General features: G+C 39.4%; 1 protein-coding gene across 1 annotated transcript in view; it reads right to left on the bottom strand.

The window, feature by feature from the left end:
- The window catches only part of AGBL3 (AGBL carboxypeptidase 3), a 38,362-nt gene that overhangs the window by 11,230 nt on the left and 13,067 nt on the right, over nucleotides 1-14,065 (bottom strand). Inside the window, exons 5-11 of the mRNA XM_055145507.1 lie at nucleotides 12,980-13,118; nucleotides 9,788-10,567; nucleotides 6,219-6,381; nucleotides 4,335-4,461; nucleotides 2,882-2,982; nucleotides 2,346-2,458; nucleotides 1,176-1,242 (exon numbers count right to left, since the gene is read on the bottom strand). Of these exons, the coding sequence (XP_055001482.1) occupies nucleotides 1,176-1,242; nucleotides 2,346-2,458; nucleotides 2,882-2,982; nucleotides 4,335-4,461; nucleotides 6,219-6,381; nucleotides 9,788-10,567; nucleotides 12,980-13,118 (1,490 nt within the window). The remainder of the gene's footprint in view (nucleotides 1-1,175; nucleotides 1,243-2,345; nucleotides 2,459-2,881; nucleotides 2,983-4,334; nucleotides 4,462-6,218; nucleotides 6,382-9,787; nucleotides 10,568-12,979; nucleotides 13,119-14,065) is intronic.

Genomic DNA, 14,065 nt, shown 5'->3' with positions numbered 1-14,065 from the left:
AGGTTTTTGGTGGTGGAATATGGGCATTGGTGAAGGGACAGGTGTTCGAGCACTGTATAACTGAGACATAAGCCTGAGAACTTTGTGACTTTCCACATGGTGATTCAATAAAATAAATAATTTAAAGAATGGGAAAAAAATTAGGGAGAAAGGGAGACATTCTCAGAGTGACAAGCCAGCATACCAGGAGAACACTCTTTTTTTTTTTTTTTTGGTCTCAGTTGCAGTTTATTCCATTCCCATCTCCGTTCTCCTCTGATTCTCCTCCTGATTCTTCCTCCCCCATCCTATTTCATTGTCTCAGGAGAACACTCTTATGGATCAGTATCAGTCCCGGGATTGGCAATTCATTTAATTTTTATTTATTTAAAAATTATTATCATTTTAATATAACTTTATTATAATTATTATTGTTATTGTTATTATTAATTTTGGGGGGTCACTCCCTGCTGTGCTCAGTGTTGATCCTTGCTCTGAACTCAGGGGTTATTCCTTGCAGGACTCAGGGGACTATATGGAATGCTGGGGATTGAACCTAGGTTGGTAGCATGCAAAGCAAACATCCAACCTTCTGTACTATCTCTCCGGCCCTCACTTTATCTAACTTTTAAAGAACCAGAATATAAGCTCTGAAAGGGAAGGTTTGTTTGTTTGTTTGTTTTGTTTTGTTTTGCTTATTTGGGGGCCACACCTGACAATATTCAGGGCTACTCCTGGCTTAGTACTCGTGGACCAGTGTGGCACCAGGGATAAAACTTGGGTCTCCTACATATGCTTTGGTGCTCTGAGCCATCTCCCTGGTGCAGGAAGGTAATCTTGTTTTAATTTTCTTCACAGTTCTCAGCAATAGCATGTATTTGGAGCTCAGTGGGTGGTTGTGAAAGAAATGAATAAATGAACATTAGGCTAGCCAGTCAGAAGGCGTATGGCATGCTACCAACTCTTTGGCATGTTACCAAATGGTGTGGCTTCTGAGAAGCAATTTCATCTCCCTAAATCTAAACAATTCTCATCAATAAGCCCCAAAGGGTAGAATTTACTATGAGGATGTGAACCACTACTAGGTGTAATTATTACTATACAAAGTGATTTCCTTTCTATTTTTTGCCCCACTGTTAGTCGCAATAAGAAGAGTACCGACTGGACGCGCCCACAATGGAACGTTTCTCTCTTACCTGGGAGGCTAGCTTGAGAAGGTAAGCTGGAGAGCCATTGGATTCTGAGCTGTCAGAGCCGTGGCTACTAGAAAAGATATTTTATTTTACAGAATGTTTCATTGACATTTTAATATCACAACCATTATTTTGACTTTATTATCTTACTAGAATGGCACAACTATTTCTAGTTATGAGAAGGATATTTACAAAGGTTAGTATAGATGTTTGATAGTTGTATACATCTTGGAGTGCCAGAGAAATAATGAATGAAATTGATTGGAATACATCAATTAAACAAATGCTTAAGTTAAAAACGAGAGTTTCTATTTGCAAACAAATTATTAGCCCTCACTGGAAGTTTTGGGGGCACTAATTCAGAGTTTCAAAATTATAAGTATATGGGAGCATCCAATATTTGCTCTTCCTTTCCTACTGAATTTGTATTGAAACTAATATCTTCCTTCTTCCAACAGCAATACCTTAACATTGAATTATGCACGTCTTATTCATTGAGTCAGAGTGGTATGTGACATCAATAAATGTCAGCTCTCGTTTAAAAGATGGACTTAAATATTAATGGTTGAATTTAAAATATGCATATGCCTTTTACAATGGCCAACCATGTTCTGAAGAAACAGAGAGGACGGGAAAGTCGTTCTCAGCCTCGGAAAGATGAAGTCATCCCTGACAGGCCGGAGGAGTGACGGAACCAGCCCCCGGAAGCTGAGGAGGAAAGTGGGTCTAACCAGGGACCCCAAGCACAAACTTGCCTTGAATTTTGCCCAGTGCCCGAGCAATAGCACAGCGGGTAGGGCGTTTGCCTTTCATGCAGCCGACCCGGGTTTGATTCCTTCCTCCCTCTCAGAGAGCCAGGCAAGTTACCGAGAGTATCCCGCCCACACGGCAGAGACTGGCAAGCTACCCCTGGTATATTCAATATGCCAAAAACAGTAACAAGTCTCACAATGGAGACGTTACTGGTGCCCGCTCGAGATTCTCCTTTTGTATTGCTTAAATAAGTGAGGTGTTACTAAGATCTGACTAATTAATGTGCATGGGAAGAATACATTCTACCTATAGTCAAGATATTCAGTTGAGACTTATAATAATTATATACTGTACTATTTTAAAAGCATAGTAAACCAGCACAACAAATTATATTACTTTACAAATTACATCCAGATTTACCTAGATTCTAGATCCAAGGTAATTTCCTTCAGAGAAGTATCTGAATCATCTAAGACTTTTTCCAAGTTTATATGTTTCTCCATTTCTTCCAATTCTTTTAGGCACTGATAATACTGATGGAAAATGATGAATGAGACAATGATAAAATAACTATTTCTTTTTTTTTTTTTTGCTTTTTGGGTCACACCCAGCGATGCTCAGGGGTTACTCCTGGCTTTGCACTCAGGAACTACTCCTGGCAGTGCTTCGGGGACCATATAGGATGCCGGGGATCGAACCCGGGTCGGCCGCGTGCAAGGCAAACGCCCTACCCGCTGTGCTATCGCTCCGGCCCCAAAATAACTATTTCTTAAATAAATAAGTTTTTCTAAATATATGAAAAAAATAGCTACTAGTACATAAGGTACTACCTATCTCCCCCTGCCTCCTCATTTCCAAACACCAATAGGACAGTACAAGAAATAAATTGCTTCAGGTCAATAACATGTTACGGGATAAACTGGAATCCGATGCATTAGCAAATGAACTCTGCTTACCTTAGCTCGATCAGGATCACAATAATCCAAGAGAGAATCACAAAAATGATATCCCATTGATTCCAGGTCTTTTGTGTTGAAATGAGTGCCTCGTTTATTACCTAAAACATCAGTAAGTTTATCCACCCTTGAGCATGAGTTAATCTCTTTTCCTTAACAGGTAGGCCTAAGTTGCAAAACAGATAGTGTAAGAGAAACATCCACTCTGGTTTTCTTTTCTGAGTAGGACACTTAACACGTTACTGCTTCCCCCATTTTCTCATCAACACCTGGTCCAAAGCTGGTTTAACACAGATTAGTCTATCTTGTAAGGCAGAAGATTCATTAAAAATGTTATGGAATTCTTGCTTACCAGTTATAAATATCCTTAATAATCAGGTAGAGAACTTGGATAAATATTTTAGAATTTTCATTATAACTATTGGTATTACTAGTTCTAAAATGCTTTTAAAAAGTAGCCAGATATTATATATATGGGCTTCTAGCACTTCCTTTGAGTTAATATTTTTATGAGCTAATAATTTGCGTTAATAATTTAATATGAAATTACTGAGCATAATGTGATAAGTGACTTAAGTGACACGAGAATTCACACTTTTATCTAATACAAATAACCAAGAACTTTCATTAAAATATTAATTGACAAAATAATTCAGCTATTATTATGCCCTGAAAATAGCAAATCCTTTCAAAACATGTTTAGCCTTAAACATACTTAAAATTATCATTTAAAGTATGATTATTGCTTTTTTATTGAAATTAATTATTAGAATCATTTGACTATCATGAGAAACCAACTAGTATTCTATATTGATATAAATATATGACATTTGTAGGTAAAAACTTTAATTTCTAAACAAAGGAAAATGAGGTAACGACACATACAGTGGGAACTTGTTGATTCAAACTATTTATAGATTAGATGAGATATAAGTATTTAGATAAGCTCACTCTCAAACTGTCTCCACGATTTACTTTAAAAATGTCTCTTTGGATTAGAACCAGGAGATCTGCCCCACAGCTTGGAAACTGGCCTCACACGCTGGGGGAAAAGGCAGCTCAGATAGAGAAGGGAACACCAAGTAGAGGATGTTGGGAGGACCCACTCGGGTTGGAAGCTGCGTGCCAAAAGCAGACTATAGACCGAACATGATGGCCACTCAATACCTCTATTGCAAACCACAACATCCAACAGGAGAGAGAACAAAAGGGAATGCCCTGCCGCAGAGGCAGGGTGGGGTGGTGGGGTCGGGGGTGGGGGTGGTGGGAGGGATACTGGGAACATTGGTGGAGGAGAATGGGCACTGGTGGAGGGATGGAAATGAAATGCAAACATGAAAGTTCATAAGTTTGTAACTGTACCTCACGGTGATTCGCTAATAAAAATTAAAAAAAAAAAAAGAAAAAAAAGTCTCTTTGGTTTCAAGGCACGAATGAGAGCACTTGGTCTTACCCAGAGTAGATCCACAAAAAGTAGCCTCCATGGTAAAGCTGTTTCTGATCCCCATTCTCCACATCACCACCCTTCCTGTTCCCTCCTTACTCTTCTGGATATTAAACTTGCAAGCTGAGAATGAGAACTGAAAAGAAGTAAATAAAAATTACCATTTTTTATCAACTACTGTCTTTCTTAGGAAGTGAAGAAAAAAATTAAAGTACCTGTGCAAAAGTATTTCACACACTCTAAAGCTTCAGGGGCTGCTTTTATTTCCAGACCAACAGAAATAATTCATTTCAAGGATGACACATTTACATTTTTTGAGACTTACATATTTAAATTTTGACAGTATAACACAGGCTTTCGAAACAGTTAACGCTTGATAGTACTGCAACAAGATCCTATATTTTGAACAAGCTACAGAATGGGGCTTAAATATGCTTAGACAAGACTGTGTTATAGATGATTATCAGAATAGAATAAAGATACTTTTTCCATAAAAGAGCATTTTAAAGCTGTCCTAAAACAATGGTATAATATCAGTCTCTACAGAGTGTGATATTTTGTTTTTTCAAATGAGTGATAGTCCGTGGGTAGGGCACTTGCCTTTCATGGGGCTGGCTGACCCAGGTTTGATCCCTGGCACCCCAGATGGTCACCTGAGTCCTCCAGGATTGATCCCTGAGTACAGAGCTAGGAGACAGCCCCGAAGAAACAACAGGTGTGGCCCTCAAACCCAAACTAAGCAAACCAAACAACATATGATGAGATTTCCTCGTGTTCCATTCTATAAACTTTAACACTTGTATAGGTCCGAGTGACTTTTACTATGATAGGTATATAGAATAATTCCATCACCTGCTATACATCTTCACTTCAGATGTTTCACTTATTTTGCAGCTACGGTAAATAATATTGTTTTAAATTTTGGCTTCTGACAGTTCCTGTGAGTATATAGAAATGGTATAAATTCTGTGGGATGACCTAGTATACTACAATATTTCTAAACTGGTCTTGAAGACGTTTTTTGGGTGAAACTGGTCTTGAAGAAGTTTTTTGGGTGAAACTGGTCTTGAAGAAGTTTTTTGGGTGAAGTTTCTATGAAGACAATCTTATCATCTTGGTTACTTCTTCATTTCTAATTTGTTGACCTTCCCCCCCCCCCCTTCAGTCAAGTCAGAGAGATTTATTGTACATGTGTTACATCAACCACAGTCAAGAACAGAACTTAGTCCAGAATATCAGGTCCAAGGCAAAGGACCAAGAGAGTACAAGCTGATTTGGTGTGAACAAGGAAGGTCTGTTTCTCAAAGGTGGTAGCATCAATTGGATGATGGTGTGTTCCAGATCCTTCTAGACAGCATTAAGTATTAGTTTGGTACCAGCATCCCTGGCCTCCATCATTTCTTGCTTCTGTGCCTGTGGTTTCCAGGTGCACAGGCTATCAGCTGACAGGGATCTTTGCCTCACTTTTTGTGTTTTGTACTTCAGCCTGTGCTTTCACTTCTTTCTCCACTGTCCTCTCAGGGTGGCTTCTAGGCAGAAGCCTCTATGACTGAGAACTGTCTGCTTTTCCCCCCTCTGAAATTGGTGAGAACCTCCAGTAAAAGGCTGAACTGAAGGGTTAAGAGTAAACAGCCTTATCTTATTCTGATCTTAAGAATGGAATAAAATCAATCTTCCAACATTAAGTATAGTAATGGGATAAAGGGCATTTCTTTATTTCAAATTGTTGGTCATCAACATTCATAGTTGATGGTTGACACAATTCCTTATGGTCAGTTTATAAACCAGTTAACCGAACTAAATAAAAATATCTTTATTGTGTAAGATCACCCATTCTGCTGTCTCACATGGGCAACGTTTATTAAAGGAAGAGTGAAAATCGTAGATGCTTACTTTATCTGGACAATTTTTGCTCAGCATAAATGGGAAGATTCGCTGTTGTAAATACAATGCTTTGCATCGATCACTGCCATCACAGCCATACATGAAGATATTCTCTTTCCTACTGTGCCCGTGAAGGTCACAATATAAAATAACCTCTCGTTTCTCCATTAATCTACCAAGGGCAATAAAGAAGTTACTAATTGCCTGTGTAATTTTCTTCAATGAACAAAATTGTTAATTATGAGCATGATACCCAAATAGAATATCTTATCTTACAGATTTTAATTTTTATTCATTCTGTACATTATTATATATGGTTTTAAAAATTCTGAAATAATTTATCATTTATAAAATGTAAATCCTTTCATCTTCTACTTGTCAGGCATTACTTGCCTTACTCCTAAGACTTTATTTTTCTGGGGGATTAGTGGGCTCACCCAACGATGCTCAGGGGTTACTCCTGACTGTACCAGGAATCACTCCTAGCAATGTTTGGAGAATTACATAGTATGCCAAGGATCAAACCTGGGTCAGGCCTTCCTTCTATACTATCTCTCCAGCCTCTGACTCTTAAGATTTTCTCCACAAGAATCCTCTTCTTTATTGTCCAGATTTTCTGTGTACACTCATTTTTATCTTTACTCCTTAGTTCTCATATGGATTCTTTCTGACTATTCAATCTTTATCTTTTTAAATGCAAACATTACCCCTAATCCCCAGGAAACATAATTTCCCTTTCTATCTAGTTAAGCCATTTGATATATTCAGATTGAACCTAATATTGGTACTAATTACTTGGCTCATGTTTAGGAAAGTTTTACATTTAATTATGTTAAGATGAACAATGTTTAAAATAACTTCAAATAAGAACAGTTATGCATACTAGTATCCAAATACTTGTTAAAAATTGAGGGCCTGTGATTTGACGCTGAAGCCAAGTGATATTTAACATTAACTAATATGGTGGGATATGGTGGGATATTTTGAAAAAATGCAACTAAAGTGTGAATGGATTTTTTCTGATAAATTTCCAAATGAATAAAGAAAATTATTAAATATTATTAAATATTTTCTGAAGAGCCCAATCATTAGCCTAGGCAATATAAGCAATCAATGAATACAAAACTATATAGAATAAGCTTCTCAAATTGATGAATATAAGAAGGTTTTCAAAGGTTAAAAAAGAAGTAGTATGACAATGATAGTTGGAAATGATCGCTCTGGATAAGAACTGAGTGCTGAGGGGCTGGAGTGATAGCACAGCAGGTAGGGCGTTTGCCTTGCACACGGCCAACCTGGGTTCGATTCCCAGCATCCCATATGGTCCCCCAAGCACCGCCAGGAGTAATTTCTGAGTCCATGAGCCAGGAGTAACCCCTGTGCATCGCCAGGTGTGACCCAAAAAGCAAACAAAAACAAAAACTGAGTGATGAAAAGAGATAAAGTGATATACACAATAACCTTGCAGTTACATTGCAAACCACAAAGCCTAGAAGGGAGAAGGGGGAAAGGGAGGGAGGGAGGGAGAAAGGGAGAGAGAGAGAAAGAGGAAGAAAGAGAGAAAGAGAGAGAGAGGGAGAGAGAGAGAGAGAGAGAGAGAAAGAGAGAGAGAGAGAAGAGGCTGAGGGGGTGGGGTTGGCAGGAGGGAAACTGGGGACATTAGTGGTGGAAAATGTACACTGGTGAAAGGACCAGTGGTAGAACATTGTATAACTGAAACCCAACCATGAACAACTTTGTAACTGTGTATCTCATGGTGATTCAGTGAAAAAAAAAATTTTTTTTTTTTTTTTGCTTTTTGGGTCACACTTGGCAATGCACAGGGGTTAATCCTGGCTCTGCACTCAGGAATTACTCCTGGCAGTGCTCAGGGGACCATATGGGATGCTGGGGATCGAACTCAGGTCGGCTGCATACAAGGCAAATGCCCTACCTGCTGTGCTATTGCTTCAGCCCCCACCCCCACCCCCAATTTTTTTCTAAGTGATCTTAAAATGAGTATAGGAGCAAGCCCTGAGAACTGCCGGTGTAAAATGTAAAAATTTTACATAAAATTTAAAGTATAAAAAATTTTAAAAGTAGAAATTCCATTTAATCCTCTTACTCAGTTTCCCATTATGTTAGCATAACCATGGCACACTGTCAAAATGAAGAAACCAACAAAAATCCGTTCCCCGCCAACTTATTTGGAATTCACTTATTTTCCTACGAATGGCCTTTTTCCATGCTGCAATCCAATCCAGGGTACCATATTGCATTGTGAGCTCCCTTTTCATGATTTGCCAATCTTAGGAAAACACGCTGAAATAATTCCTAGATAACATCCAAGAATCTTGGAGGCCACACCTGTAAGGGGTATAAAAACCAGGATTTTCAGTCCTTTCTGTGGGGATCTCCAACTGGTAGAAGGATCTGGGGCTGGGGCCACAGTACAGCAGGAAAGGTTCTTGCCTTGCATGCGGCTGACACAGTTTCAATCTCCGGCACCCCATACGGTCCAGGAGTGATACTGAGCACAGAGCCAGGAGTAAGCCCCGAGCACCACTGGGAGCGGCTCAAAAGCAACAAGAAAAATTTTGATTTTAAATTTCTCAAGGTAACACAGTTGGGAAATTATATAGCATAGATTCTGATCTAATATGCTGAACTCCAGACACCAGACCTTTGTGTGTGTGTGTGTGTGTGTGTGTGTGTGTGTGTGTGTGTTACCAGAGATCACACCCAGGGATTCACACATGCATGGCATATGTTCTTGCGGTAAGCCATATCTCTGGCTCCAGATTCCACACCTTTAACTGAAAAGTTACCAGCTTTTGAATTTGGAATGGATAAGTTCTGATTCCAGTAATTTCTGATTTTAGCAGATGTCTGTTGCTAATGTTTGTATCTATGTAAAAATTCACCAAGCCTGGTGTTGAAACATTGTATGCTTGAAACAATCATAAATTTGTAAATCATGGTGACTTAAAATGATATTAATTATGGGCTGGAGTGATAGTACAGTGGGTAAGGCGTTTGCCTTGCACTCAGCCAACCTTAATTTGATCCCTGACATCCTAATAGCTCCTCTGAGCCTGCCAGGAGTGATCCTGAGTACAGAGCCAGAAGTAACTCCTAAGCATTGCCAGGTGTGCCCCCCCCCGCAAAAAAAATATTATAAAATAAAAATAATTCACCCATTCAGAAAAGGTACTTTAAATATTAAGTACATTTACTCTTCTGGATTCTTTGGAAAATTTAAAGCTATTTATCTTTTTTCCTATGGGGAGATATCATTAAAGTTTATTATTAAACTTTCATCATTAAAATTTAAACACTTGACAACCTGCTAATCAGAAGTCCCATAAAGCAATATAATTAGTTTTCACACAAAAGTAATTTCATAATCCCAAAGTAAACATAGAAAGCTAAAAAGATATCGATAGAGAGATAGATGAGGAGCTGGAAAGATACGAAAAATTAAGTAGATAGAAACAGTCTTCAGAAAAGTTAGAGGAAAACAAATTGGACTGTGGGAGCAAACTTCTTATTTCCCAGTTTACTAAATAAGCAGAACAATCATTTTAGCCTTATTTTACCTACGGATCATGTTCCGGGTGTACCAAACAGAAGGGTATGACTCCTTCAGGAGAGACGTATAGTTACGGTTTAAATCCCGTCCAGCCAGTGAACACCGGTAATTTCCCACTATCACACCGTCTGGATTCAGCATGGGTACCACCTTGAAGATGAATGTATCCCGAAGCAGCTGTGCATCACTTGAGTCTCCTAGTATGTAATCTAAGAAGCCTTTCATGATCCAAGAGCTGTTGGTTTCTCCTGGATGGACCCTGGCAGTCAAAATCACGGCCTTCCGCTTTCTTAAGTCAGAGTTCTTCAAGGGGGTAGTAATCGTTAAAACATACACCATGTTCCTAGCAATTGTGTGGCACAAGACACGTATGTTACAGAACTTTGAGCGTACTGGGTCATTATTGATGTTGGAAAGGTATTCTTGCAGGTTAGTGTAAGTGTACGGGTAACAGTGAGCAAAATAGCAGGTATCTTTGTTGTGTGGAAACTGGAATGTCCACGTGAGCGAGAAATAGTGGCGCCCATCTTGGCCTGGGTTGCTTCTGTAATACTTGATTTGGTCTCCCGTTCGCTGCCAGCCTATGTTATGAGCTGTGGCTTCTTTCTCAGAATAAAACAGTGGGCGCATACCCCGGTTATAAAGGCTAGCAGGCTTGGTGAAATTTATGATAGTGAATCTGTAGGGTTTTCCTGCTTGGGTATTCGTCACTTGGAAATAGTACCACTGGGTGTGCTTATTTGTGAAGAGATCAGGGCGCACAGTCAACTGGTACTCATAATCTGCCCTAGTACACAGAAAAGGGGGAAAGCACGTAAAAATACAAAAGTTACATTCAAGTTTAAATTAAATATGGAAGATTATTTACACTTATACATAGAAAACCTTTGTGGTGGGGGGAATAATGTTTATTGAAACATCAGCAGTTATCCATCAACATTATTCAATCAGTATTATCCAATAGCAAGTAATTGTAAGAGAGCAAAGTTCTGAAATTTACTTTTATTGGATGTGAAACTGTATCTAAGGCTAATTCTGAAGTCTCCTGATTTCTTTGTAATTCAAGGAGCACATAAAAATGGGTGTTTAAAAACAATTTTAAATTTTGATACAAAAATTTTGATACAAAAAATTTGATACTCTTTTAAAAGAAATGATTAATGAGAACTTGAAGCTGAATTAGAACCCAATGTGTTTCCTTGGTCTCTTGCCCCCATATCTGGCTGTCTTCACTGGGGCCCCTCTTAGGGGAAGGGTTGAGTTTCCCTCCCCACCCCGAGCAAAGCCCCGGCAGCCAAAGATCTCCAGAATCCAGGCACAGCTATGCTCAAGTCCCCTCTCCACACATTCAGATGAGCCTCAAGCATGAAGGAACCGGCAGAGGAGCTCAGGTGTGCGGGACCCAGGGCTGAGATCTCCAAACCTGTTCAGGTTGGGACTGGGTCTCTTCTGCCCAGATCCCCCATTTTCCAGTAGCTGGGCGGTCACACCCAGGGACTACCCCTGGTGCCCTGTAATCCCATCAAGGCCAACATCCAGAGACCATAAAACCAAGCTCCTGGAAGCTCGCAGCCGTTTATAGCCTAGTTCTCCCTCTCGGAGAACCGGGGAAGCTACCAAGAGTTTCCTGACTGCATGGAAGAGCCTGGCAAGCTCCCCATGGTGTATTCATATGCATGGAAGAGCCTGGCAAGCTCCCCAAGGTGTATTCATATGCCAAATAGTAACAATGATGGGTCTTATTCCCCTAACCCTGAAAGAGCCTCCAATGCAGCACCGCTGGGAAGGATGAGTAAAGAGAGGCTTCTAAAATCTCAGGGCTAGGACGAATGGAGACGTTACTGAGACCACTCGAGAAAATCAATGATCAACAGGATGATGATGATGATGATGTCTTTCCTTAACTTCTATGTTTTCTATTAATTTCTAACTATGGTGATCTAAAATAAAGGCTTGAAACAAAATTAATTTTAAATTAAAATAAAGGCTTGAAACAAAATTAATTTTACCAAATAGATTACAGGTAGACTATATATTTAAGTACAGGGACTATAATAACTGTATACTCATTACTCATTGAGGATAGTTAAATAAAGACAAAATTATTTCACTAATATGTATAAAAGACTTAGCTGGATAGCTATGACTTTTTTCCTTTACCAAATTACTTGGTATTCTATTAGCATTATATATGGGTCTGTGTACGTGTGTGTGTGTGTGTGTGTGTGTGTGTGTGTGTGTGTGTGTGAAAATGGTTATACCTAGGACAGGTGAATAAATGTTGCTATACCTGCATCACTATTGAGTCTAAGTAATATAGCCGAAAAGAAAAAAGAGTGCTCTCTGACAGCAAACACATTCTCAGGGATATATCATGGATTAAAAATCCAAACAATATGGGGGCCAGAGCGATAGCACAGCAAGTAGGCATTTGCCTTGCATGCGGCCGACCCGGGTTCAATTCCCAGCATCCCATATGGTCCCCCAAGCACCGCCAGGAGTAATTCCTGAGTGCAAAGCCAAGAGTAACCCCTGAGCATTGCAGGGTGTGACCCAAAAAGAAAAAAAAATTAAAAAATCCAAACAATAATTGTATTAATATGCTTTAGAAGAATTTTGTAATTCAGAATGACATATTAAAAATGTATGGTACAGGGGCTGGAACGATAGCACAGCGGGTAGGGCATTTGCCTTGCGTGCGGTTGACCCGGGTTCGATTCCCAGCATCCCATATGGTCCCCTGAGCACCGCCAGCAGTGATTCCTGCGTGCATGAGCCAGGAGTAACCCCTGTGCAACGCCAGGTATGACCCAAAAAGCAAAAAAAAAAAAAAAAAAAAGTATGGTACAGAGGCCAGGGAGATAGTACAGCAATTAAGATATGTGGTCTTGCATACAGTTCACTTGGTTTTGATCCCCAGAGCCACATATGGTCTCTCAAGCACCACCAGGAGTAAGACCTAAGCACCCCTGGGTATGGCCCCCAAACAAAAATAAATAAATAAGTATGGTGCAGAAACTTGCTTAAATTTAACTTCTGATTATCCACATTACTTTAACCTAGAAACTTTCTTATCCCTTCAATAATATTAAATTAACATCTCTATTTTAAGAAAAAGATACTAAACCTTGAATGTGCTTAATAGAAAGTAACAGTTGGTTATGTTCTAGATCCTCAAACAATAATAATTAAGACCTACACTTTGACTACCTTCTGTAGATTCCCACTCTCAAACCTTGCTTCAAATATCAAAGTGTCGTCACAGTTATCCACAGGCTGCTTCAGGGATGTTCGGTTACCTCCCACTCGGGAATATACAAAACATGGTTCTTTGTAGACTGATAAGAAAAGAATATATATCTATATATTTATATTAAATATATATTAAAAGAACAAACATATATAGAGAGAGACAGAGAGAGAGGTACCAAGTTCTGTTTACATTCCCTCTCTCTCCCCCCTTCCTCTCTCTCTCCCTCTCCGTCTTCCTCCCTCCTTCCTTTCAGGCATTGGGGTTTGCAATACAGATACTGAAAAGTTATCTGATATATTCCTTTATCTACTTTCAACACTCAGTTCTTGTCCAATGTGATAATTTCCAGCTATCACTGTCATACCGGTCCCTTCTCTGTCTTACCTATCCCCCGTCCCACACCCAAACCGGGTTTAGTCCCTGGCATTGTACATGGTTCCCAGAGCATCGCCAGAAGTGATCCCTGAGCACAAAGCCAAGAGCAAATCCTGAGCACTGCTGGCTGTGGCTCCCCAAAACAAAATGAAACAAGAATGTGAGCTTTTACTGGAGGAAAAAACAATAGTTGTAGAGCACTCCCACTGGCTATCTTTGAAAACTGATGTGAGGCATAATTATTTCTAAATATAATTCTCCATTCAAAGAACGAACATAAGCTTTTATTTAAAAGTAATTTTAAGGGCTGGAGCAATAGCACAGCGGGTAGGGCATTTGCTTTGCACGCGGCCGACCCGGGTTCGATTCCCAGCATCCCATATGGTCCCCTGAGCACCGCCAGGGGTAATTCCTGAGTGCAGAGCCAGGATTAACCCCTGTGCATTGCCAGGTGTGACCCAAAAAGCAAAAAAAAAAAAAAAGTAATTTTATATAAATGGCAGCAGCAATCCTTCAAAAATTATGATTAGCACTAAATCAACATTTGAATCAACATGTAACTAAATATCTTTATGGAGAGAGGAGCAACCTGATTATCTAAAACTGCCACAACAAGCAGCAAAAGAAATGTTACTAAGGATTTAAATCAGAATTTAA

Source organism: Sorex araneus, chromosome 1, assembly GCF_027595985.1.
Source record: "Sorex araneus isolate mSorAra2 chromosome 1, mSorAra2.pri, whole genome shotgun sequence".
NCBI classification, from domain to species: domain Eukaryota; kingdom Metazoa; phylum Chordata; class Mammalia; order Eulipotyphla; family Soricidae; genus Sorex; species Sorex araneus.
This window is presented reverse-complemented; position numbering and strand designations above follow the sequence as displayed.